Source organism: Corvus brachyrhynchos, unplaced genomic scaffold (genome assembly GCF_000691975.1).
Source record: "Corvus brachyrhynchos isolate BGI_N302 unplaced genomic scaffold, ASM69197v1 scaffold279, whole genome shotgun sequence".
Classification (NCBI taxonomy): Eukaryota; Metazoa; Chordata; class Aves; order Passeriformes; family Corvidae; genus Corvus; species Corvus brachyrhynchos.
This window is the reverse complement of record NW_008246060.1, coordinates 1,840,829-1,867,830: the sequence shown is the minus strand read 5'-3', so window position 1 is coordinate 1,867,830 and position 27,002 is coordinate 1,840,829. Positions and strand designations below refer to the sequence as shown.

The 27,002-nt window shown below is 44.1% G+C and overlaps 1 protein-coding gene and 1 long non-coding RNA gene across 8 annotated transcripts in view; one reads left to right on the top strand and one right to left on the bottom strand.

Moving 5' to 3' along the window:
- LOC108449644 overlaps positions 1-21,430 on the top strand; it is a 159,887-nt gene extending 138,457 nt beyond the window's left edge. For 3 of the 4 annotated variants that reach the window (XR_001865900.1, XR_001865898.1, XR_001865901.1), the window contains 4 exons: positions 7,751-7,861; positions 16,496-16,640; positions 19,250-19,340; positions 20,244-21,430. This is a non-coding gene — a long non-coding RNA (uncharacterized LOC108449644). Of the gene's footprint in view, positions 1-7,750; positions 7,862-16,495; positions 16,641-16,735; positions 16,773-19,249; positions 19,341-20,243 lie in introns of all 4 variants that reach the window. The other variant, XR_001865899.1, reaches the window with a different exon arrangement.
- CTNNA3 (catenin alpha 3) overlaps positions 5,431-27,002 on the bottom strand; it is a 431,590-nt gene continuing 410,018 nt past the window's right edge. For all 4 annotated transcript variants that reach the window (XM_017746366.1, XM_008642756.2, XM_017746365.1 and 1 more), the window contains 2 exons: positions 19,245-19,379; positions 5,431-7,501 (listed from right to left, as the gene is read on the bottom strand). In XM_017746366.1, coding sequence (XP_017601855.1) covers positions 7,214-7,501; positions 19,245-19,379 — 423 coding nt within the window. In that variant the 3' untranslated portion in view covers positions 5,431-7,213. The remainder of the gene's footprint in view (positions 7,502-19,244; positions 19,380-27,002) is intronic.

Here is a 27,002-nt window from a genome sequence, read left to right as displayed (position 1 = left end):
GGCTAAGAGAGAAATAAAATGGCTCCCTCAGAGATCCAGAATTAAAATAAAAGTACAAACCTGATGGTTGCTGTGCTTCTGGGGAGAGCTAAACTTCAGAGATCAGAGTATTGAAAGCAGTGTCTCCAAAACTCTGAGACAGCAGTACAGAAGTAGTAAGCAGTGCCAGAGAGGTGGCTGAGGTCTTCAAAATACTTCTTATTCTTCCCTTTGTTACTCTAGTTCTTGGGAGATAGCTGGTTACCTTGAGGCCCCTTTACCAAGAGATTGCAGTGCTGTGGCTTCCAGAGTCTGGTGAATGATTCCTGTTTTTAAAGGAGAAATCTTGTTTTCTAATCTCTGTCTTGTTTTCTTTCAGGACACATGGTTTGCCATCTGTTCTCAGAGCACAAAAGTTTAAGGATGGGAATTTTAAAAAAATAACCTTTTTCTAAACAAGGAAATACTATTGCTGTTGCCAAATTATAGATCAGAGGGAGAAGCCTTTGGCTACTGCATTTACGTTTGTTGACTTTGTAGGTGGAGCCTGCTGTTTGCAGTCTAAGGTTTTGAGTGCTTTGTAAGCTCTTCTGTATGTGCTGCTTTAATTCTTGTAGTGTTTTGCTACTAATCCCTGTTTTATCCTCCCTTTAGGTATCAGAATATTTAGGCATTACGGTGGGCAATTAACACAGCTTGCCAAAACAGCTTGGCACTTCAGTAAAAAAGATTGGAGTCTTACTGCCAGGGAGGCAGAGTGGGAACGATGACAATTAGGCTGAAGCTGGTCAGCGGATCTTTTATTCATTTATGGAGATCTAAATACAAGGGAAAATCTGTCTGCAAGGGGAAAAGAGATGTGTTGAAGAAATATGGGGAATTTATCTCTCTGCTTCTCTCAGGTTAGACAAGCAGAAGGGCATGAGCAGGGTTGGGATTATATTGATTTCACAGAACAAAGAAAAACCTTTCACTCCAGAAGCAGGGATGGAATTCAGGTAAATGTTGGATGTGTATAAGTAATGCAGTATTAAAAGCATTGCAAAGTGATCCGAGTGCTGTCCCAGCTCATCTGCTTCCAGCAGGTTGGCCCATGAGGGTGTTTGTTATCCAGTGCTTAGGGATGTGTCAGTCCTAGCACTACCTTTTTCCTCAGTGACAGGCAAAATGTCCCTTGAATCCCGTCTTTAGAGATCAGTCCAGTGAAAATGACAAGTGAGCTTACTTAGGAAGGTGTTTGGTGGCTACTTTCAAAATCCTTACTGTGTGCTGATAATGAATTGGTAGCCTCCAAGTGCTGAGTACAAGGTGGGCACATGTAGGAGGAACTGCATACAAAGAACCTCCCCCAGAGGCATTTCTGGAGGAAAGCAGCACCTATTTCTGCCCCCTTGGGAAGTGCTGCCTTAAGAATGGAATTACAAAACAGAAGTTTCCCATGTTCTGTAAATGTCACTTTTTCTCTTACCTCCCTTTTCCTCCTGAGCTCAGAAAGGGGTAACACGTTCTCTCATCAGAATTCATTCCCAGCAGCGGCGCAGAGGAGAACTGGGATGGCCACTGGCACTCACAGGTGGTGTTCTGCCAGCCCACAGGCTCCACATTCGGGGTGAAGGTGCCAAGGAGGGAGTGGGGACAGCGAGGAAAGCCCAAGGAGACAGTTGTGAGCAGGGCACTGGGAAGGTGGAGCTGTGCCCAGGTGGCACAGCAGCTGGTATTGTTAGAGGTACTGGAATGGGGGGAGGAGGAGACTGTCACCTTAAAGCTTTGCCTCTGTTACACACCTAGCTCCAGGGAATTATAACAGAGTTTGGCTTGTGACTGGGTTCCCAAAAAACCAAACTTCCGTTTTGATCACAGACTGAACCCATTTTATTGAGATCTATATCTGGGAATATCCAGTGTGGGCAGTGTCTTACATACAAGCTAAAAAAGCCAAATAGAATAGAGAAGGCCTGGGACAAGAGGAGTGAACACTGAATGGTTTGGCAGATTTGAGTCTTGAATTTTATTCCAGTGACAGGGTTGTCTACACTCTGTTTATTTTTAGCCAAGACTATGGGTTTAATTCACAGTAACTGCTTCGGATGTAATCTCTGCGATGGATACAGTAACTGAAATGTTAATACATTTGTATGTGCTATATTCATTCCAGAGCCCTGAGAACAAGAGGTTCTTCCAGGGGAGAAAATAGGGAAGAGCAGTTGAAGGATAGGATGCTGGGGGAAGTGAAGCATCTTAGTCACTCTTGTTAACATAACAACTACTTGTCTTGAAGTTATATTGGCTGGTGTAATGCTTGTAGCTAGACAAAAATTATTTCAGTGATAATAGAGCTCATCCTGAGCCAAAAAGTTGTTTCATTTCCGTTTCTTTGTATAGAAAGTATTAATATCCTATTCAAACTCTTGAAAGCTTTGCAGACATAATTATTCTGTGCTTTATTTTTAGTTGCTGGGGGCTCAAGTTCCAGTTTGATTTCTGACTGACTAGATGCAGTTGCTCTACTCTTGCTGTAAGATGCAGCCATTTTTCCCCTGTCAGATTAATTCAAAAGCAGAAAATTGAGGCTGAGTATGTGAAATGCTGCACCTTTGTAAGGTGACACATTCATGTACTTCTGTGTACTTGCTATGAATTCTAACAATTTACCAGTAACTAAATATTATGTAATTATATAAATACATTTAACTATATCTGTATATTTAATTATATTAAAAATAGTTACATTAATTTATGTTACTCGTATTTTATGACTATGTTATAATAGTCATTAATAATGTGTGTTGTAATAGATATAAAATACATAATAAATTTTGTAATTATATAAATAGGTAAATAAGAGAGAGTTATTTTTCTATCAGCCAAGGGCAAAGATCAGCCAAGCACTAAGGGCAGATGGTTTTCAGTGTGTGTTTGTGGTCTGTCTCTCTGTGTTCACTATTTCTGTATGAAATCTGTGGCACCTGTATAATCCATATAGAATCATAGAATGTTGAGGGGTAGGAATGGACCTTGAAGACCATCTTGCCCAACAGTTGCCACTCTCCCAGAACATGAATATTTCCTATCCTGTAAAAAGCTCCTTAAACATAAACCTGTTAGATCTACCTCTTGCAGTGTAAGCTTTCATCTAAACTACTGCTTGTAGGCAGGAGCCAAAAATTAGTCTCTCAGCTTCTAGTTCCTTGGACCATAGCAGCACATTCCTCCTGTTGATGAGACACATCAGGGGCTTTGAAGTATTTTCATGGTTTGCCATTTCTGCATTGGATGTATTTTGTTTTTCTTTATGCTGAGAAAGTTTCCAGTGACTTGTGGTTTATTATTTGAAAGCTGGTGTTTTTCAGTGTAGCAACACCACTTCCAGTGCACTACACAAAATCCATGGCTTTTTAATTAACACTGCTGGTCTATTTTCTCCCCTTTAAGAAGTAGTTTTGCAAAAACCAAGCCCATTGAGCTCCTTGGGGGGAGAGAGAGAGTGAAGCCAGTTCTGATGATTTCACAGGGAAGACAAAAGTGTATAGCATCGTCTGCTTGATCTTTAATTATTATTTAATTACTCTGCTCATATGCTCTTAAATTGCTGCTATCAAACAGTATCAGGTGAGTGCTTTTGTTCTGTTGGCTCTCTCTTCCCAGCCCCCCCAGGGGCCTTAGGGGGTTTATTGCCAGTTGTGTGTAACCAAGCAGAGCTCCCTCAGTGTTCCAGGCGTGGCTCCGTGGGATGCAGAGGATTCTGTGGAGAAGGGAGGGAGGTGGGAGCCCAGCAGAGGGCTGGGGAAGGTCCCTGGGGCCTCGGGTGCCTGAGAGCTGTGGGGAGGGGGAGGTGAGTGATGCTCTTCCAGGCTGTTGGGAGGCAGGGTGGTGAGGCAGGAACGGGCACCATCCCTCGCTGCATCCCCAGCGCTGGGCTCAGGTACCACGGTGAGAGCCCAGTGCTGTTTGCTGAGCCCTTCTGGCTCTGGAGTTTCCACAGCTCCCATGTCCTCTGCCAAAAGTGCCACCCCTGTGAGCATCCTGTCCAGCACTCCCATACACACCCGTCCCTCTCTGCCTCTTCCAGCACAGGGTATTTGTTCTGTTTGGGTTTTAAATCTGACCTGAGGCAATAGGGGTTTATTTATCTCCTTGTTTTCTGGGCCAAATGTACAGGCAAGTCCCCAGAGTTCAACCAGGAGCAACACACAAGGGATAAGTAATATCTGGAAGCAAAAATAGGTTTTACATAGAATTTTATTATCTACTGCTGATAAAGACTTAAAAGTTATTATTTTTTGTCAAAAAGAAAACTTCTAAAAGCTCATGAAAGAACTTGCTGTATAAATACACTTTTCTCAAATGCTTCAGTTGTAGACTCACAGAAAATGAACACAAGCCTTTCAAAAAGAGCTGCAGGCCTCTTAAAGCCCTTTTAAAACACTATGCCAGGCCTGATGTTAGGCTGCTTAGTTGTGTTCTTCAGCAGAGAGGCAGCTATAGAGCTTCCCTAGTGGTACCAGCTTATGTTGGGAGAAAAAGTACATCAGCTGTTTATTAAAAAAAACAAAATCAGCAGCATTGGGATTCATGGAAATGATGCAGATCTGTCCTCTTATGCTAATGTGCTTCAGCAATTGGAGTCTTATCTTTTAGTGCTCTAGTGAAATTTTTTAATACAAACTTGCCTTCAATCATCCATCACACTTCGCTCCGTAGTGTGGTAATGGGGAGAGGCCAAGGCAGGCCACTGAAATAATGTGAGCTGCTGAGGTGAGAAAGCTGCAGCTCTGCCAGGATGAGAGCAGCGAGGGCACAGTGTGAGGGGATGTGCTGGTGAGGGACAGACAGAAACTGGGGGAGAAGTTACTCGCTGAAAGCTGGGCTAGCAGGGAATGAGGCGATTGCAGGATGAACTGAGGAGCTGCTTTGAAATAAAACTTACTGAGCAGTTCATCCTCCTTCAGAATTCTCAGCCATAGCAGGGAAGTGGTGCTTCCCAAACTGGCTGAGGGGTAACGAGATGGGCTTTTTGCAGCTCCAGGACTCCTTACGCCTCTGCCTCCTTAGCCAGGAATAAACTTTTTCACTTGGGATTGAATTTGACCCAAGATAAATTTAGTCTAGATTTAATTATCATTCTTTTGGCTCTTCTCAACAACCAGCAGTGGGTTTTGACTTCCTTGTTCATTTAGAGGGTTGATTTTTGTGAAATTCCCATACTGAGATCAAACTGGCTACTGAGCATGGCCAGGGTGAGAGCAGAGACTGGCTCTGCAGTCAGGAGCATTAAATGAAGCAGTAAACTGTGCTTTAGTGATCCTAATGCTGCCAAACCCCTCCCTTAGAGCAGCTAATGGAGCACATGCAGTGTGCTGGAAGGAAGGCTGGTGCTCCTTTGAGCACATCTGGCAGACCTTGTGGACTTGAGACACACTGAAAAAATCCCACAACACTCAAGGCAGCTTCTCAGGGGTGTACACGCTTTTTTATTAATAATGTGATACCAAGGCATTAGTTACAGATGCTTGACGTCGAGGTGACCTGCATCCAAGGTGTAACCTGGAGACATGAGGGTTTCAGGACAACCATACCCCCCAGAGCAGGTCACAAGGCTATGTCAGCTCACCTGCTGCCTCTGGAGCCTTAGGAGCAGCAGCAAAGACCAAGAGGCGTTACTAAGATCTTAAGGCAAACATGCTGGAGGGAACTGGAGTTGGAAAGAGGTCATTTTTCTTCCAAACTTCTCCTTTTGTTCCATTTAACTGATTGCAAAGTTAGGGAAGGTGGAAGGAAGAGTGATCTGTAGAATTTTTAATTCAGGAGCACTACAGTTTCATGGGGTTTCATAACCAACAGCATAGAAATTTTCCTGTCCCAGCATTTTGAGCTTCCAAACAGAGCAGCCCCAAGAGGAAAGGCACAGCTTACGGTTATTCTTGGTGCCCACACTGGGCCAGGTCAGGCACTGCTGTGCAAACACGGTAATAAATGACACACAGCAGCAGCCTGGGATGTGGAGCCATCCCATAATGGCAGTGACACACAGGAAGTTCTGGCTTTTGAGGGGGCCCTTTCACCTTAGCAAATGCAGGTGGCCATACCAAAGGATCTACTGAATGGCCAAGCAAAGACATCTTGAGTAACAAATGTAGTCTGGGAAAACTCACAACATGGTAAAAAGGCAAGTTAGATCCTTCTAAAGAAAATAGTCCAAGGGGATTTCAGATTCAAAAGGATTTAGGAAAAATTTGTTTTTCTTAAGTACATTGCAGAGGTCTGGACTAGCAGGATTTACCTTCATTACTCACTTCGAGTGCAGCCATTCAGCACTCACCAGCACAGTCCTGCACTGAGGACTTGTGTGTCAGAAATAACTTAATTCCCTACAGTTGCTTTGGAAAAGTCTCCCCATTCCTAAGATTCAAGATACGTGTATTTCACACACCGGTCTCAGAACAGTGATTTATTTCAACGTGGTTCTTTTGTGCAGCAATTAGAAAAGATTTTTCTTGTTCATGTCTGACTTATCTGAACTGCCAAATGTAACAGTCAGCAGATTTACTGGGGCTCACAGGAGAGAGCAGGGAGCAGAACACAGATTGCTGTTCATGTTTCCAAAGACCTTTGAAAGAGTTGTCATCCCTGCTGGCTTGCAGTCAGGGCTTTTTTTACTACATTATTACATCCATGTTGTTCCACCACTTGGTGTGTTTCATCAAATGTTTTTAGACTTCTATTTCCAAGGCATGGCCTTGGCCAAGGACAGGTCTTTGGATGCTCCAGTGTGGGCTCAGGTTTAGGGCCCAGACTCTGGGCTCACCTGAGCAGCCCAGCTGTGACCTGGTCACGGGGTGATGATGCCCATCAGGGACCTGGCCCAGCAGCACGAGTTTGAAAATCTGTGTGTCACAAAACAGATCCAGTGCAGTGCGGGCCACTCTCATCCCTGCTGAGGGAGCTCCTAAAGCCTGGTGAATGCAGGATGGCTTTGGGCACTCAGCACATTGCTGCACCTTCCCAACTGCAGCACAGGCCCTGCTGTGCCAGAGACACCAGAGTTTGTCCCTGCAAGACAATCAGTATTGCTTCCAACTGTGTGCTTCTAATTAATCCAACAGCATTTTCAAATAATTTAAGCAAGTGTTATCTTACAGATTTAGAGACAAGCAAAACATTAACATATTAAATAAGTCGGGGAAAGGTGAAAAATCATCAGAAATTCAAGATAGGAAGACTTAGTGGCAAAATATTAGACTATTTCTCTGCCTCTGAATTCACTCATGACTTGCACAGGATGGATTCTCTTCTTTGCAGAACCTTTTCTGACAGCAGCATACATTTCTTCTGGCTTCTCTCTTTTAATCAGGGGCTTCTTCTCTGGAGCCTTCATTCTCCACATCACAACTGGATGTCGTGGGCCAGTAGGACTCTGAATCTTGATAATCTTTGTGGATGCAATGTAGGACATCTTCACTGTCTGCACCACAGAATTCATTAAATTTTTGGCGGCCTGAATTAGTGAAGTGACGCTGTCCAACTGTAAGAGGAAACAGAAACATCAGCTTAGAAGTCAGTGTGCTTTTAATCACAGTAGGCACAGGAATAAACAAGAGAGAAAAAGTAAGATTACCAGAGACTAAACCATAATTTCCTCATTTTCTCTTGATGTGTTTGATCACTGTACTCATGCTCTGCGGCTCAGACTTAAAAGTGATGTACAGAAATTCAGCTGGAGGAATATATAAATGCTTTTGAAGATAATGCTGATTGGTTTTTTCTTTAACAGGAATTCATGATGCTTGTCTGCAGGGTCCTATTGCAATTATTACTGATGGGTAATGAAACCAACTTGACGAAGAGCTGTGAAAATGTGACCCCTTGCTTCCTTTGTTTCTAGGTAAGGTCTCCAGCTGCTCCTGTCATATTCCAGGCTCCTATATGTGCTCCTGAGCAGTGCTGGGATAATCTGAAGTGTCTGGCTCTGGCAGAGCTGCTGAGCCTGTTCTCAGCAGCCAAGATTTGTATGGGATATCAAAAGTAGGATAACCCACAGAAATCCCAGTGGCTGTGTGGCCTCTCCAGCTGCTTGGGGAGTGCCACCCAAGGGCAGAATGCAAAACAACAAAGCCCATCACCTATGGCCACTTTCCCCAGCATTCAACACAGCCATACCAGTGCCACAGCAGGGGCGCCTTCCACCTGCTGACAGGAAACAGGAGTACTGAGGAAGCTCACTCGGGCTGGGATGTAGAAACAGTAGGATTGCTCTACAAAACTGGAGAGCCTTCACACTTTACCTTGTAAACATCCCCTTTGTTGAAACAGTTGTCTTGTGTAAAAGCACTGAGGCCAGTTCTCTGAAGGGCCATGCGTTTAGTGACAGAGTGATCCTGTGCTTTGCCATCCAGCCCAACCCCAGAGCCTTGGGCAAGCTACAGATTTACAAACTGGGTTATTAAGAAAGGTGCAAACACTCCTCCCTTTGCCAGGTCAAACGATCAGGGGAGAGAGTGTGTTATTACTGTCTGTCTTCATTCTGATTGTGTAACACAAATGCAGGTAAGGCAGAAATAAAAAATACAGCCAAGAGGCTGGATTTAGTTGCAATTTGGAAATGCCTCTGAACTGGCAGAAAAATCTTCCAGTTAATAAAACACACACTGCTGCTCTCTGAAAATGAAAAAAAAAAAAAAAAAAAAAAAATAGAGGTCTGGTAGAATGCGTATGTGTGATGGCAAACTGAAATTATCTCAATTCCCCAAGAAAAGGTGTAAAATTTACCAGATGGCCTCTAAAGTTCATTCCCTGCTGCAGCATGTGAACTTTCTAGAAAGGGCTGCCAGTCTCTGGCAGCCACATGGTGCTTGCAGGGCACTGTTGCCATTAAGGGGGTAGGTGGATGTGTTTGGGGACTGTGATACAAACTGAATTAGGGAGTGGGGCTGCCCAGCCCCTCAGCAGTCCTGGCCCTGCAGCACAGCCTCTGTCACACGCCTTGATGTGAACATCAAAGCACGTACTGATCATCAAGCCTAATTTCAAACAATTCTTTAACCCGTCTAACACATTTTAAACCAGCCATTTCCCCAAGCTGTAGGCTGTGGGGAAGGTTTTGCTCAGAGCCCCTGTCCCACACCCCGATCTGTGTGCAGCGCGCCCCTTTCCCCAGGGAGGCTGCCTGGCAGTGCAGCCTTAGCTCAGGGGCAGATGGAGGGGGGGGGCCCTGGCCACACCTCACTGCTGGATGCTGTCACACGGTGTTCACTGTGGCAGGAGGAGATACAGCTTCATAGGAACTCCTGCCTTCATGCTGACCTGAGGCTGCTTATACACAGGCACACCTGTGCATGTACACACACACGAAATTTCAGTTACCTGTTGTTTCTAGAACAGCTGACACCACCATAATCCTGACAGCTTCTTGAAAGCTTTGAATAACCTTTTCTTTTTTTCCTCACCATAATGGGTAATACACATGCAATCCCTTTTCCAACACTGGCATAGTAGTAACACCACTGTGAAGCTGCTGGGACAAAGGAAAAGATGGTTTTGGTTCTGTGGTAGCTGGTGAATGGGCTTCAGGGGCAGGTTTTTTCCCCTGAAGTTTCCCAGTGACTCTAGAGTGTGTAATTGTTCGTCCTTTTTGAAGCTGCTGGGCAATAGAGGCACATGAGGAGGGATAGCAGGCTGGGCAGCAAAAAAATTTGTTTGTGTGGCAGGGAAAAGGCTTCTAGAAGAAACTGGTAGTATCCAGGCAGGATAAAGGCTGGCACAAAACTCTAGATGTTTTTTTTATTGTGACTTCAGTGTGTACTGTGGAACATGGAGAACGCTGAGGTGAGCACTAGAACTTAGCTGGCCTTTCCTCTCCTGTGGAGACTGAACTGTTACCTCCTCTGTCTGCCCCCTGGGGCTCCTTCCACAAAACACCTGTGGAACAGTCCAGGGCTCCTTCACCCCACCACTGGGATCAAGAAAACAATGTTTTTATTCTTTTTCAAACTCTAATCACAGGTATCTGCTTTAAGCAGCAAAACCACTGCAGGGGTGCCTAGTTCTGATGAGGTTCTAACGGGAAAGCAGTATGCAGCCGTGTCAGCCTCGTAGTCTGACACAGGCTCGGGGGTGGGGAACTGTCAACTGCAGCATTTTAAATGCTAAAGATCCAAAGCCTGACTTCAAACCCAACTGTAGAGCTGTTCAAAGTGGCAGAATTCCCCTGTCCCTTGCCCTGCCAGCGGAACTGAACGTCTGCTGTACCGTTAAAGCTCTACGAAAGATGCCCTGAGCCACCATACAGGTACCGGGCCCCAAGCTGTAAGAAAACAGCTGTGTGTGTCCCCTGCTGAGAGGCAGAGCCCACCAGTGGTGTTTGACCTGGGGCTTTGCTGCATTACCTGGGGCTGGGCATCAGGGTGGGGCTGGGCTGAGTCGGGACAGGCACTGATCCCAGGAATTTTACTCGGCAGCTCTGCACAGGCAGTGAGGTACAGGCACACTCAGTTAATGCTGCCCTTCTGGCTTTCTGTCTACAGTACTGGCAGTGTCTTAGTGTGCATATGTCCCCTCAGCTTTCTGATGCATTTCTCACGTTTGTCTTCTAAAGAAGGGGTGCTGGAGTGGGGGTATTAACTGTGTTCAGAATTTTGGAGAAGCTTTTAGATGTTCTTAGGTGTGTACTACAGATGGTAACAATCAGGCCATACATTCAATCTCTTTTTTTTGGCTTTAGAGAGCAGCTGTTTTTCTACCTCAGTGCCAGTAACACTGTAGAGTTTGGTGCAAATCTGTTGTTCTGTAAAACTGATGTACTCGAGAATTGTATTCACTTGGATGCTTTTATCTCAGATATTCAGCAGGCTCTTCAAGGTCTCATATCCAGGAAAACTGAAGGAATGAAACTTGGCATAAATGAAAGACTGATACAATATTCATTGAGCGTTTAAGTTCATTTCACTTAGAGCGATGTAGCTGCAAACTCTCCAGTGCACAGCAAGCGGTACATAAAGATTCACTAGCAAAACAAACAAACCAACCAACTCCAAACTAAAAGCTGTTTTATTTTTGCCTAACTCCACTTTGGCTCTTTCAGCATTTTCTATGGAGACGCGAGGTTCCAGCCTCCAGATTTTACAGGTCTGTGTGAGTTAAGACAGTAATTCATTAAAGGCTTTAGGAAAAACATCCCTTGCCGTTTCTTTCCTCACCTGTCTTGTGAGCATTTACTTGGTTTCCATTGCAAAGGGAATTCAGAATTATTCTGACCACTGTAATTTCACACTGGGGTGTGAAACACACAAGATACAGAGTAGATGCCAGTATTTTTTAAGAAAAAACCCCACCCCAAATCAGGCTGGCAGCACTCATGCTGAAATCCACTCTCCGATCTCCAGCACTTTTATTCCTCCTCTGTGATGAGTCCTGAGAGCAAGAAAGCAAACCCTCCACTGAGTAACAAAGCTGAAAGGAGGTTAGACAAGAAATGAATTTTGAAACTTTTCAGTTTGTTTACATGCATTGTATTTTTCTCATTTTTGCGAAGTAATTTCATGTCTTGGCAGTAGTGGCGATCCATTGCTATGAAATGTTGAACAATATAATAACTGATATGGGCAGTTATTTTTAATATTCAGAATAACTAAGAGACTCATGACTTAGAATCTGAAGAAACCCTTCTGCTAAGTATTTTCTGTTCGGTGCACTAAGAAATGCTTGTGTTGTCACATGTCAGCAGGAGCTGTAACTCCTGTAGCAGTTAAGTACAAACTCTCCTTATTGCAGAGCACATAGAGAAGCCAGGCTCCCGCTCCTGTTGCTTGTGTGGACGTGCAGGTGCTGTCCCTTAGCCATAAGGAAGTGACAGACGTGCCTTCTGGAGTAAAGCTGTGAGGGCCTGCAGAACAACCCTCCCAAAGGGTTCTGTGTAACGTGGCAGTGCCTGGAGCCCTGCCTGGGACACCCAGACTGCTCTGCTGGGAGGATTCTTGGGGTTTTTACAGAGAACTGTAAGGTCTTTCTATCGGAGAACAGATGTAGCAGTTGGCTGTTTACAATCTCCCAAGTTGTATTTACAGTTCAGCCAGTTCTAGGTTTTTCATACAGGTGGAAGCTGAGAACTGAACATCAGAGTTTTTTATCAGTGTTTGAAGTCTGAACTTAAAATTCTTTTGGAAACAAGCTCAGTTATTAAAAATTTATTTTAATTGAAACGCATGGTGCATTAAATACATTCCTAGAAGCAGATTTCCTTTGCTACACTATACTGAGAGACCAAGACTGAATTTTTAATTCTTTGACAGCTACATCTGAAAGTAACACAAGTTCTACATTTTGTGGAGAGCACTGTGTGTCTGAGTAGTGCTGCATTTAAGATAAGGATTCCTCACTACATCGTGCTTTTGATTTTAGCCCTACTTTTTTACTAGGTTTAGCTATTTGCTGTTTTGAATTATTTTATGGTTCTTTCACTAAGGTTTCTATATGAAATAGTCATTGAATCCCTTAAGATTAAAAGTAGCAGAACAATTCGAACAGGTGAATTATTAAGAGTGAAACCTCGACTGTTGAAGACACTGGAGTTTTTGCTGGGCCTTGGCCAGGGTTTTAACACCACTTACTTGCCTTGTGTTCTGATCCACACTTTTTTCCCCACTCAGAGTGTAGTGTTAATTTCGTTTTAATGGAAACGGAGATCTTGGTCTAACAGTGACACCAGAAGATGGGTGTCCAAGAAAGCCCAGCAAAGTTAGAACTGGAAGCACTTGATCACCTGCTGTGTTTGCTCATGCAACTGCCAGGTGACACTCAGAACTTGCCACAGATTCAAGCCAGTACAGCTTAGATAGGAAATAAGCCAAAGAGAGGCCTGCCATGGTGATTCTTTTCTCTGGAACTGTTCCCTCAGTGTTCTGCTCACCTCTTCTTTGCCATGCTCTCCCTCTGGGATATTGGAGAGATTTCATCCCCATTCATGGAAGTGGCCTCAGGAAATCAGCTTCACTGCTTGGATTTCTTTTCAAGGAACTGAGTTTTCCTAAAAACGTGGCTGTTATCTATGTCTGCCTGTCCATCTAGTGATTGCATTGAACACCTCAGGCGTGTCTGCAGTTTGTTCTGGGTTTTTACCCATTTTTCAGGTGGGGAAATTGAATCTAATGGACTAAAAACTAACCATTACCAGAGTCTACTTCAGGCTAAGTAGGATTCAAAGAACTGAAACTGAGTTCTATGATTAGCTCAGGCCTGTGTCCAAGTTAAATGATAAACAACTTACATTAAGGGCTGTGAATTGTTCCTGTGCAACACCATAATGGAGCAGATGCTTAGCCAGGAGGATAGCTCAGCCCCTCCCCATTACTGCTGCTTTCACTTCCAGGGAGGATTTTAAAAAAAGGAATCTATTTTTTTAAAAACAGGCCCTTAAGAAAAAGGGAACAGTAGCTTAATATAAATCCTTTCCTTGCTGTTGAGGAAGAAATTGAGTGTTTGTTGCAATAGTCTTTTTACATGCACTGGGGCTAAGGCACATCCTGATTTTGCTAATTAGCAGATTAATCATTACTAGGAAAAGTTAACTGTCATGTAGTGTGCGTTACCAGAAACACTTCTTACTGCTTTAAATTAGTTTTTCTCAGTAGATGCAGTTTGGAAAGCAATAGTAACTGAGCTGTCTGTAAGTGACTGACAGGAAAATCCATCCCTTGCTGTGCTTCCAAAGGCCAGGATTTCTATATACACACACCTGCCAGTGTACACTAGGCAAAAGCAAAAATGGTATAGTGTTAGTAGATAACAGAGTGAAACATTTCTGTCAACTCCAGTAGAAGAAAACTTTATTGTATCAGCTCTTGGGGGTTAATGTCAGCTTTTAGAAATTGAGCGATTCAGTATTTTCAGAGTCAAGTACTGAAATACCTAATTTCATACATGGTGTGACGCCCTACATTAACCTCCCACATCCATTCAAACAGCCTGAAGTATGAATTCTCAAGGAGTGCCAAGGCAAATGCCAGCCAGGAGAAGCAAACTGGCTGGACATGGAGCAGGAGCTGTGCCCTGGTGCTCGGGAGCACATCTTTGTCAGAGCAGCCTGAAGCAAGGAAAAAGGGATGCTTTTCTACAAAGTCTGCGCAGCAGTGAGAGCATGGCAGCAGCACTGAAGGCAGAGGAATGAACTACTAGGGACCTGGAGTGACTCAAGTGGGCTGTTAGAGCAGCCCCTATCCCAGTGTGATTCCCAGCTTGCTGCTTTTAGCCCTTTGTTCCTTCCTTCCACTCCTGCTGGGGCTACAGTAAAGCTGTTCTGCCCATCTCAACTTCTCTTCCAGGGGGAAAGCACACCCAGACCCTAACAGGAGCTGAGCACAGTGCCAGCTCCTCCCTGGCAGCAGATGAACCCCTCCCAGCGCAGCGAAGGCGTGGGGCTGTTGGCCAGCTGCCACAGTGGTGCACATTGGCCAAGGCAGCCTTTACCTGGAGTATGGATAGCCAGGGACTGGGACTGTGTCAGCCAAAGGGCTGGTGGCAGAGACCCTCTCTTGTATTTTTCTACCTGCTGGCTTATAGCTTTGCCTCTGTGTTTTCACCTGTGGTTCAGCCTTCAAAGCTGCAACATGTTCATTGCAATGTCGTGCTGGAAACTTGTGATTTAACAGGCCTGGGAACTCAGGAAGGGAAACATACTTCAGTCCAGCCTTAGAGCATGAAGTTAGACACATTAAAGCCACCTCCATTTGGCACAAAAGTGGCCTGATATTGGTGTTTAAGTTAAAGTCCGGCTCTTGAGATAGCAGGAGGAAGAGCTGAAGATAAATGAGACATCTGCAGGAACAGCAGAGTGGAACAGCCCTCAGTGCACAGGCAAGGCTGGCCAACCTGAGAGGAGGTTTCTGTGCCAGTCAGCAAATTCTGGGATACTGGAACTCTTGAGAGTTTGCTCTTCCAGACCATTCCTTTTTAAGGTCAAGAAGCTTTGTCTCTCTTGCCAAGTACAATAAAAAATGAAACAGAAGAAGATAACGACTATAAATAGTACAAAACAGAATTACTTCGCAAAGTCAGGGAGCACAACATTAATATGTAAGATATGTTCATTTTCTGCCCTGGGATACAATTCTCTTAAAGCCATTCTAGGAAAAATACCAAACTGGCAAGGTAAGGTGCAAGCCTATCACTGTGCAGTGTTTGTAAGTGAACTATCAGCTTATCTGCATAAATGAATGCATTTACTGTCAATCTGCATACTGCAACTGTTACCCCATTATATTGTGCCTGAAGAGGCACCAGTTTATTCTAATTAATAGAGGGAAATGTCCGTTTCCTGTTTAATCACTCCTAATGAAGACTTAGTGAATCCTCACCATTTGGAGTTGAGCAGCTTAGACTGTGGCAATGTAAGCAGCACTATTTACAAATGTAAGTTTTGTATGGGACTATGAAAGACTAAATAGTGAGCAAGGAATTTTTAATTAATGAAAACAACAAAACTGCAGTGAATGGAGAATGAGAAGCTGATGATCCACATCTCTTCCTCTCTTTTTCTGTACATCTTCTAACCTCCTTAACAGGGCCTGACTAGAAGGAAAGTACTGGAGCTTGGGGACAGACAGTGAGAAAGGCAGACTGCAAGAGTGTGTGGCCTCAAGTCCAAAAGCCACTAAATGAGGAGAACTATCAGCTGGGAAGTCCCCTAAGCATCCCAGCTGCCCCAGAGAAAGTGGCTTATGGACCCACACTAATGGTACAGCCTGCTATGAACTGTAGGTAAGAAACCCTCCAGGGCAGGGGGGCCCAGCACTGCTGCAGGGCAGACAAGGGCACAGGGCATGCAGATCAAAAGCAGCTGAAGAAGACGGAGCTGTGTTTATGAATTTCAGCATAGTTTTTCACATGCATAATGCTCTTTGTTGTCACAGAGCAAGTGCCACACTGAGCTATGGTGGCAGCCAGCAGCACCTCCTCCTCCAGTGCAGGTCATCATGTAGGTGAGAACACACTTGCTGCTGACAGAGACAGAGCTGCCCTTGTGCCATGGCACTGCTTCATGGTGCTATCCAGGGTTAACCTGTAACACCAGTTCAGGGCTCCTTTACTTGCTCCACCACAGCATCATCCTGAACTGGTAAGGCAGGGATTGTGACTTAGCTCTGTTTCAAGAAGATGGTTCTTTCTTTTGCAGAGCTGCAAAGATGTGACACTACAACCTCTGCTCTTCATCCCTCTCTTCCTTCCTCTGAATTGGTCTTTAAGCTTCAATAGAAGGGGGTTTAGGGGTTTTTTTAATGAACTGCTACTCTTGAGAGAAGGAATTTTGCTTGAGGGTGATTTAAATCCAAGATCCTTGTGCACACCTCTAATGGTTGGAGAAGGGAGGTGTGGGGTGAATGTATGACCCATCTCAGCACTGTGCTTTTTATGTGTGGATTCCACCAGCTTGTACTCAGTCATTCTCTATTTGTTTCTCGAAGTGGATTTGTCACTGTAGAAGTTGGTACTGACTCATCTGAATGTGGAAATGTGTTGTTTCTTACAGGAGAGGAGCTTCCCCCCTCAGCTTTTCTAACCCTAATCCTGTCCCAGCTCCTGAAGGAGGTGGAAGAGAAGGAGAGACTGTGAGGAGCCAAGGCCAGACAGAGGAGGGATGCCCAAGGACCAGGGAGGTCATTCCTGGCACACAGGTACATGGCTGCAGGAGGGAGCAAACAATGCAGTAACCTTGTAAGTAGGATTATTTCCTAATGTTGTTTCTGATAGGGTTTTTTTTTCCCTGTAGCAGGTCTTCACCAACCAGAGGATAGATTCAGTTTCAGGTATTTGGAGACTCGTGAGTTTTTTACTTAATGCACAGTAAAACCTTTACTATCTGCAAGCTCAGGGCCTCTTTTTTTTTTTTCTTAATCATCTTGCTGTCTCCTTTTCTGATTCTCATTCAGAAAAGATGAGGACTGGAGAGAATAGAAAATCTAATCCACAAACAAAAAGGTAAAGAAAACAATGTGAGTATTCTACAGCAGAAGGCAGAAAGAGCAAGAACCAAACTTGGTTCCAACATGTGGCTTTGTTGTAACCCACACTGGTCACAGAACTGCTTGTGAAAAGAAATAAGGAAGGAAGAGAAAGCTTTGTTAATGTGCAGCCCTAGTGAAAACAAGTATTGGCCTCAGAAACTATAGAGTCAATTAAAATTACTTAACAGTAGGTTCCAGAGGTTCAGATGTGGTCTCTAAATAATCATTTGAATAGCCAAGCACAAGTATCCTATAGCAATGAGGGTTTCAAATCCCACCTCAGGAAAAAAGGCTTCATTTCTGATTAGTTTATAAACCACATAAAATGTAGTAATAGTTTTATTGAGAGATAAATAGGGATAGGTAGGCCTAGACAGAGGCAGAGATAGATATGTGCAGGTATCAATGGATAGAGAGGTGATATAGAGACAGGTACAGAGAGGTAGACACAGGTAGACACACAGCTCTAGAGAGGGGCAGAGATGAATAGAGACAGCTAAAAACAGCTATTGACAGGTGCAGAGAGGTAGAGCCAAACATGGACAAGGAGAGAGAGAGACTGACATATTGACAGATGGACAGAGGTGCTGACAGAATCTGACAGGTAGAGATAGATATTGACAGATAAAAGACATTTTTGACAGATAGAGGTATGGACAGATACACAGAGATAGTGACAGGTACAGATAGATTGTTAGATTCTGTCAGATGCTGTTAGATTTTGACAGATTCCAACAGATTCTGTTAGATTTTGTCAGATATTGACAAGTACGGAGAGGGAGATTGACAGGTGGAGTAAGTGGAGATGGATAGAGACAGAGACAAGTATAGAGATAGGTATAGATAGGTACAGACGTGTATAGATAAATAGTGATAAGTATAGATATATAGGTAGATGTGTCTATATTATAGAGGTGTAGATAGATATATATAGACAGAGATAGGTTTAGACACGTAGAGCTGAATAGTGACAGGTATAGACAGGTACAGATAGGTGTTCACAGGTATGGACCAGGTTTAGATGGATAGAGAAAAGATATAGACAGGTATAGGTAAGTATGGACAGATACAAGTATAGATAGGTATAAATAGGTATGGTTTGATAGGGACATAGGACATAAGCGTAGACAGGTATAGATAGGCAAAGATAGGATAAGACAAATACAGACAGCTGTAGATAGGTACAGATAGATACAGACCCACAGAGACAGACCAGGTATACAGACAGGAATAGATAGGGATGGACAGAGATGGGTAACGTGAGATAGGTGTGAATGGATAAAGATAGAGACAGAGCTAGGTAGACACATGTATAGATTAATATAGAGAGGCAGAGACAGATTAGGTAGATAGATGTAGAGATGGACAGGTACAGATACAGACAGGTATAGATACATATAGACAGACATAGATAGGTATATACAGAGATAGCCATAGATGAATACAGATAGCCAGTGATAGGTACAGACAGAGACAGAGGTAGAGCTGGGGGGAGAGAAAGCTACAGCTAGAGAGAGATACAGAGAGAATTCCAGACTATGTGAATGTGAAGTTCTCTTAAATATAGTGCCAAGTACGTAAAGGGTAGCAATGTGCCTGGTGTCTTACCTGGTTTTGGTGCCATGTAGCAGATTTATACTTGAAATCATAATCCCATGTGCTCCAGGGGTAGTAACACATCACAGAACATGGGAATGTGAAGGCATTTTATGGATGGCTGTGCTGATGCCAAGTGCATAAACATTCCATAAAATCATGAGCAATGTCTTTTCCACCACTAATGATACTTGGCTGTAATGGCACGAATAACTCTTAAAGCAAAATCAAGAAATTCACTCAGGAATCAGGTCACCTTGCTCTTCATTTTATTTTTTTCTGTAGACATGCAGAATGCCCTGCAGCATTTCTTTCTGACCTGGAACTCCACCCCTGGAGTGTCTTTATTGTGTTCAGACACACACATGAGCATATTCCACATGTGTAAGTCAGTGCACCAGCATTTTCAAGTGGGTTATAGTTCTTAAAGCCAAACTCCTTCAGAGTAAGAGTGATAACGCATAATGCGGTTGGAGGGTTTAAAAAAAGAAAAGGGTGATTGCTCTTCCTTTAAAGCTGTAAGTCTTGCCTTCACTGTCGTAGGTTCTCGCTGTTAAGTGGGTGTTAGAAAACAGGATTTGGCGTGACACTGGAACATGCTACAAGCACAGGAAAGCCCAACTCAAATGTAAAATGTAGTCTGACTAACAGAGTAATTGATGCCATTTTTCTACTTACTGCAGACATGATGAGCTCTCCACCAAGATTCTGGATTTCCGCTTTAACCTGGCTGCAGATCTTGAGCTGATGGGAGTACAGCTTGATCTGTTCTAGGTAAGCCAGTAAATCCTGCTTACATGACTGGTCTGGGCACTGAAAAGAACAATAAATAAAGCATTTCAGTAACTGCTGGTTCAAAATGATGTCTCAGGAATCACATTAAAACTTCACTGAGGAGTATTCCAATTGCACACTACTGGAGCCTTGCTTTTCACTGCAGCTGTATCAGGCTGCAAAGTTCATTCCTCTTGGGAAGCTTTTCAATGCAACAGTTGGAAGCTCAGATTAAGCCTCAAATTCCCCATGTGCACTCTTGTAGTTAACATTGCTGTGCTTGCCTTAGCAGTATTTCTAAATACACCCCCTTCAAGGTATGGAGTAACTACTTCAACTCCTAAGATAATCTCTATTTAAGAAAATACCTCCACTAACAGTGATGAGGGCAATATAAACACAGATTTTGTAGGCAGTGTAAACATACATGCAGAAACATGTTAACATTTCTGTATCATGCTTTATCTTGTTGTCATCTGATCTGTGGGGGTTTCTGTGTTCCATCCAGCATGTATTCAACTCAATCTGCAGATCTTCTCTAGCAGTGGGAACAGCAAAATAAGAATGTCTTACAGAAAACTCACCGATTGCAGTATTTTTAACAACGCATTTTAAAAATAAAAATAGGGTCTTTCTAACCTAATTTTTGTGAACTCCCAAAATATGTGGAGTACTTGGAGCACAGTGGTGCTCTGTGGTACCAGGCCAGATACCAAAGGCTGATTTTCATTGATCTGGCAGAAGAAAGGGATCATAAGGGGAATGGTGAGCCCCTGTTGTGCTCCCACAGCTGGACAGAGTAAGAGTGATAAATAAGCATGAGATCCCTGCAGGTTTTCAGAGCCATGGCTTTGGCCTGTGTGGTACTTACATGATATAAATACAGCTCGTTCCTTTCAACAGGAAACTGCTCAGCTTCGCATATTGAAAAAGCAAAGATACATCCCCACCAACTGCACACTCTCAACAATCACCTGTGGTCTTACTGAAACTTCTGCTCATATGAATTGTGGTCAAGGGATTTAAATCCAAAACCTGCCAGGAGTCAGAAAAAGCACCAACTCTGCTCAATTCCAAAAATATTTCAGCCCCTGGCTTTGCTAAAGAAACAGGATGTGCTCAAAGGGCTGATGTGACGATTCTCCATGGCTGTGCAATGATGTTTGTTAAGCAAGTTCAGGCTTTAGACTTAGCAAAAGGTAACCGTAAATAAGTGTTGCGGTGAACCATGACCAACCCCAGGGCCAAAAAGCCTTAACAGAGCAGCCAAGAGGCTGTGCTCCATGTCTTACCTGTAGCTGCAGCTCTCCCTTTCCCATATTTCTCGTATTCGGTTGTATTTCCAAAGAGTTCTATGTTCTTCAGCAGCTAATTGGTCTGTGTTACTCCTCCCCTCCTACCACTTCCCCCATTGGCTGTAACCCCTTCTCCCTGCCCCAGTAAGACCCCCTGGCTGATGTATCATTGGTTACTGTGTATTTTCTGCGCCTGTTTGTCCGTGCGTGGCTGGTGTTTCCTCGTGCGTTTTTACCCTGCAATAAATGCTCCTCCCCCACGCGGAGTCCCTCCGCTTTATCCTACCCCTTTGCGTGCCCAGCCATCGGGGAGCCAGGCGAACACGAGCAGGTGCTTCACTGGCTTCCCCCGTGCCACCATCGGACTCCAACTGTGCCGCTCGGGGCAGCAGTTTGCTCGGTACTGGGACAAAGTGCTCGCCCGGGGTCGTACCGTAGCAAATAAGGAAGGTCAGCGTGTACAATTTTAAATTAATAATATGACTTAACATCAGTCCTTACCTCATGTTCTCTTACACCCATTATTGTTTCCTGTATTTGGGCACAGTTTACAACAAAACCAGAAGACAACCTTGACATGTTCTATGCACGGTGTTTTCAAAATACTAGCACATTATGGAAAACTGCCCTAAAATATCTTTGAGTATTCCAGCTTTCTAAACAGTCACTGAGATACGATTATATAAATACTGATTTGGGCAGTCCTTAAAGCAGTGCTTAGGAAGGAAGAAACACTGTTTCATATAATTAATAAAAAAATTATACTTCCAGTCAACTACAATGTAATCCCTTAAAGCATCAGAACTAATTATACCAAGATGGTGTGTATTCCTGGAATGAGATTCTTCCTCCTCCCTTGTTTTTCTTTCCTGAATTACACTTTGATTTTATCCTTCTGGCCAGAAAAACTCAAGGGAAAGGTGTATAGGGTGCCAGTAGAGTGCCTCACCCACTTCAAGCTGTGACAATACCAATTACCAAAGTTCAGCAACAAGAATGATCATTATATAGTACTCTTTTATATAAGAATAGTGTCAGGCTAGTCACAGGTGCTGTCTCCCTTACACAGCTTTACAGAATAAATGTCTACCATTTTTGGAATGCTACAGATGATACACATCAAAGGCCAGGAAACTGCACTCAAGAACAAGGCCTTGAAGTTCTCTGGAAAGAGTTTCAATGCCAGAAGCATTCAAAAAAGCACATGCAGGGCACTGAATAAGAATGTTCTCCTGAAATGTAATTATGCAACTGTACAAGTCTGCGGCATATCCACCACTTCACTATCCAAGGAGATACAGGGCATCTTTGCCCTGCACTGGCCATGCCAAGCCCAGACAGAAAAAGATTTTAATGAATCCTGGTATTTTTTCCTCTGTTACAAACCCAAGGGGTCATTAAAAATTACTCCCAGGAGTGCAAAACAAAGGAAACGGTTTTTAACATGGGGTTGTGAAGTTGACAAAAATCTTTATTACAGAATGGTTATATTAAAAACTTACACAGGTTAAAGAAGTTACTGGACAAATGAATGGAAAAATATCAAGGATTATTTCACATGTCAAGTGTATCAAAAATACATTTGGTTAAGTACATTCTGGTGTGGCTGCTGGAGGCTGGGAGCACCATGAAAGTCACACCATTATCTCTCCAGTTGTGTCAATATTCACTATTAACCCCTGTCAGCAGACAGGAAACAGCCCAAACAAGCCTGAGGTCTGGCCACAACACTTCAGCAGAGGATCTGGCCCAGCCAGGGCCTTGCTCAGCACACACAGCCGTGTTTACTCACAGCCTACACCTCTCTGAGTAGGAACAAGCCCTGCAAAAAATTAAACCTCATGCCTTGTAGCGTATCAGACCAACCATCAACAGATGTTGGGAACAAACGTACTGTAGGGAGGACACTGCAGAAGGAATCTTCTCCCTATTGCTCAGGAGCAGCTGGTACAAGCAGCACCTGCTCACCAGTGAAACCAAACACCAGGCTGCAACAGAAGGACAACTAATAAATGCCGAGTTTCATCATCCCACAGGCAAGTGATGGTTACCAGTCTAGTGCTGCACCCTCCTAACTGTAGAGCCCAGCAAGCTCTGAGAGGTTTTTCCCCACACATCCTGCAGGTAGGGGCTGTTGCTAACAAGGGCTTTCTGTCAGAGCAGCAGCAGAACAGACCTGCATCCCAAAGATGCAGTGGTCTTTTACCTAACAGAATATCCACCAGAACCTCCAAACAATTTGATAAATTAAAATGATGCAGTGATTGAAACCAGCATTCACCATACAAGTGAAAAAGCCATTGGCAGAGCAGTGGCACAAGGGGTGTGGATGCACAGGAGATCCTGACTGCAGACAGTTCTGGGTTTGGTTTGCTCTCAATTCACCCCTTTGCTAACAAAGTCAGTAGCATTTCTCTAGAATCCAAGTCTGGCTTCAAGGGGATCAATATTGGGGATAATCACCCACCACCTACTACAAATGTGTGCTGTGCACAGACAGAAGGCAGCTTCAGTGCTCCACCAGTGGGGTTCCCATCACCGAAAGGGATTATTTACACTGTGCTTCCCTTACCACCTTAATTAGCTCTGACAAACAGGGCCGGCCTGCCTGCCTGGGATCCTAATGGGTGCCAAACAACTGCAACTCTGAGGAGGCTCTTAATACAGACCTCAATCTTCAGCACATTTCATTAGACTGGGATGATGTACTCACTGCCTTCGTTATCTTAGGGCTTCCAGGTCACTAAATAGCAAAAGTCTTCTGACAAAAGGAAATGTCTCCTGATAATGACTTTACAATGCTCTTGTGATTCATGTGCATAGGTTGACGTTGATGCTGTAACTGTGGTTACTTTCACCATTGTTAACTCAGAGCCATTCTAAAAGTGCTGTGACTGTGGACTGAAATACAGCTGAGTTCTGCTAATTGTACCACACTGTATCCCTTGCCTTCAGACACAGGAACAGGGAGCTATAAAAATCTGAAATCAAAGAACAGTTGTATCAGAGAGGTTCTGTTGTGGCTGACAAGTTACACAAGACTGCAAATGCAGTTCTGGTGTGGTTTTCTTTTCTTTTTTCCTAACAAAAAGACACCATGAATGATGCAATTGCAGAGTACCCATTTTCGGTTCTCTGAAATTAGATGGAGTGTAAATCAGAATTGCTCATCTGAAAATGTTTTACAAACAGGAAGAGGTCAAAGAGCTACAGCAGTGATTCTTCATTACACAGTGGTGTGTTCTGTAGGGTCCCTGCTCTGGTCTGAGCTACAGGGAAGAGGAAGGAGAGCAGTGCCTTGGCTTCTCTTCTTGAATGAATGCACTCACATTACCTTGTCCTGGTCACTGCACAAGCACAGGAACAGCTGAGTCCTGGGAACCTGGGCACTGACATGATGGGACCTGATTAAATGGCAGTGTCAGAAGTGGTGACAAATACTGAAAGCACAGGCTAAGCTTGATAGCAAGGAGAGAAAAAGTGTCCAGGAAAGTATGTGCAGGAAGAATGGAAGGACTATCTTGGAAGATCAGTTACTTGAAAATTGAAGCAAATCATACAAATCCTTTTTTCTACATAGTAGAAATTCTACATAATTTGGATGTTAGTAAAAGGCAACATGTGAAATACCCCACTATAAAGTCTGAATGCTGCTCAGGAAGGCACTACTGGCATTCATGGTTTAGTCTGGGCACCAAGTTCCTGAAGGGCTTATCCAGTTTGGCCCAAATTCAGAGAACAATTATTTGCTAGCTCAGAGGAATGTAAAGTTTATTTTATTTTAAGACCCCAGGAGTGCATGGCATAGGAACCCTAGCAAAACAACACCTAAGAAAATTAATTTGAAAATACCTTTGAGATTAAAAAAAAAACCACCACAATGGGAAAAGAGCTTTCTAAGTTAAAGGATACTTGGCACAGCCAAAAAAGGTTACAGAATTTAGAAGATCTCTAGCCACCCAAGGAATGAGAGGATCATACTAAGAATATCTGTAATAGGAGCAATAAAGCAAGATTGTCTTTTTTACTAAGTTTGACACCGATCTAGCACTAATTGCAGTTGTGTTCACCACAACTAAAAGGGCTGCTTTGGATCATCTTTTGGTTTGATTTGTGTTTGGGTTTTTCAATTGCATCTGCTCATTTGGTTTTAGTGCATGTAATGTAAAATCGCATCTAAAATCCAAGCTACACCTGTAAGTAAGGACTGCCCTTCAGATGCACAGAACAAATCCCAGGGGTCAGGTGGCTCCCAGGTGTCAGTCGTGTGCAGCTCTGAGCCAGGGCAAGCGGAGGGGGTTGGAGTGAATTCAGAAAAAGGTTACAATAACCTGAATGATGTCACATTTCCCAGCAGCTCTGTGGGGACACACGAGTTACCACCACCAGCGGTTCACACTTTGTCCTCATGCTGATTTGTTCATGTTTCTAGTCTGGAGTCACTGTAATAATACAGCTGAAATCTTTCTTTCCTAAAAGAAATGTTTCAGTGAGAGTGGATTCCCTGTCCTAAAACCAGCAAGAATTTATGACCCTTACTCATCTTTGGCTTTGCTATCACATAGTTTCCTGCAGTGTGTAAGTGACAGGGTTGAATTTTAATCTGTAACAGATAAAATCTTGAAAGGAGCTGTTGGTCCAGTGCTGGAAAAATACATGTCAAGATCAGGAATGGGGAGTCCAGACATTTTACGTATTTTTCCACAAATCTAATCACAACTGTATAGATGCAAAGTAGAAATTGTTTGTCTTGTTATCTGGAATTCAAGGAGACTAATGACAACCACTAACTGACTGGTGTTGCTTCCTAGACAATAGAAAAGCAAGCACTGAATATGAAAATAAAGAGTGAAGGGAAGAGAAAGAGCACATGAGGGTGTGGAAATAGTTGACTGCTGTGCTGCCCTGGACCTGAAAGGCAGCCACACAGGAAAGAAATGCTTCAGATATGACACTTGCACACAGCCATTTCCTGCATTCCTCTATTGGTCTTGTAGAGCCCAAACCCAACCCAGCCAGCCTGCTGAGGAGGCTGCAGGTGTGCTCAGGTGCCACTGCAGCTCCCTTAGCCAGGCTGCTGAGTTACCTTGGTCCTTCTGGGCTGGTCTGGGGAGAGGTTGGGCCATCTGCTGATTTAAAAATCCAACAGAAATAAAGCACACCTTCCAGCTCTAACACTGCATTTCATGGTGATAAATAACTCTTACAAAGGCAAAACCAAAAATCACCTTGAAACTGCAGATTTGCAGAGGCCAAAACAGCTGGGGGGGGGGCAGAGAAGGAAGGTACAGCAAAAGCATGGAATCAGTAACTCTGCAGAGGGTGGAAAACAAATCATTCTGCAGCCAGACAAGTCAGTGCTCTTCCTTAGCTGGTGCTGAGACCAAGCACCTGCTCAGAGCAGCAGAGCTTCTGTGCCAGTGCCATCATCTTGTGTTCCCACAGCTCACCTGGAACAGCTCTGGTTGCTGCCAGGTTATTTACCAAAGTCAGTCAGGAGAGGACGAGATTGCACCTCTAAACTGCTGCCTCCACAGCTGGCCTGGCTTTGCCTGGCATGGAGTTCATGTTCCCCTCAGTGGCTGGCCCTGTGCGGTGCTGGATTAAGTATGGGAAGGAAGTTGGTAGCACAAGTGAAGGACCTTTTTCAGTGTCCCACGCTCTGCCAATGAGCAGTCACAAAAAGCTAGGGGGGAGCATGGCCAGGACAGGTGACCCAAACTGGCTGAAAGCTATTCCATTCCAATTCCATGGAGTGTCAAGCCCAGTATGGACACTGAGGGCGACTTACCTGGAAGGGGCCAATCGCTGTTCAGGGACAGGCTGGGCATTGGTCAGCATGTGCTGGGGAATTGTGTTGGGCACCACTTCTTTCTCCCGGTTTCAGTCCTCTCTCTCCCTCTCTTTCAGCATCAATATTACTACTACTATTATTATTATATTTTGTTTAAATTATTAAGCATTTTATCTCAATCCGTGAGTTTCCTCCTTGTTCCAGGAGTAGGTGACCAAGCAGCTTGTCATGGGTTAGCAAAGCATAGTCCTGGAAGGGATGTTCTTGCAAAGGGGTTCTTACAGCTTCCCCCCATGACCTGACCGAACCTATCAGCGGCCAGTTTGAATATGGACAATTCTCTAAGCCACTTCAAGTTGTGACCGCCTCTGTGATCCACACTTAAGAATAGACAAACCCCCACAGCTCTCTCTCTCTCGTTTCCGGTGCTGGGACAGGTGCCTGTGGACCCCGTGTGGGGGCCAGTGGGCCCAGCCCAGGCCCTGCTCAGGCCAGGCTGGGCCTGGCCACGGCCCTCCTGGAGCTCATGGGCCCTGTTCCACCCGCGGCACCACCCCCACAGCCACGCTCGCT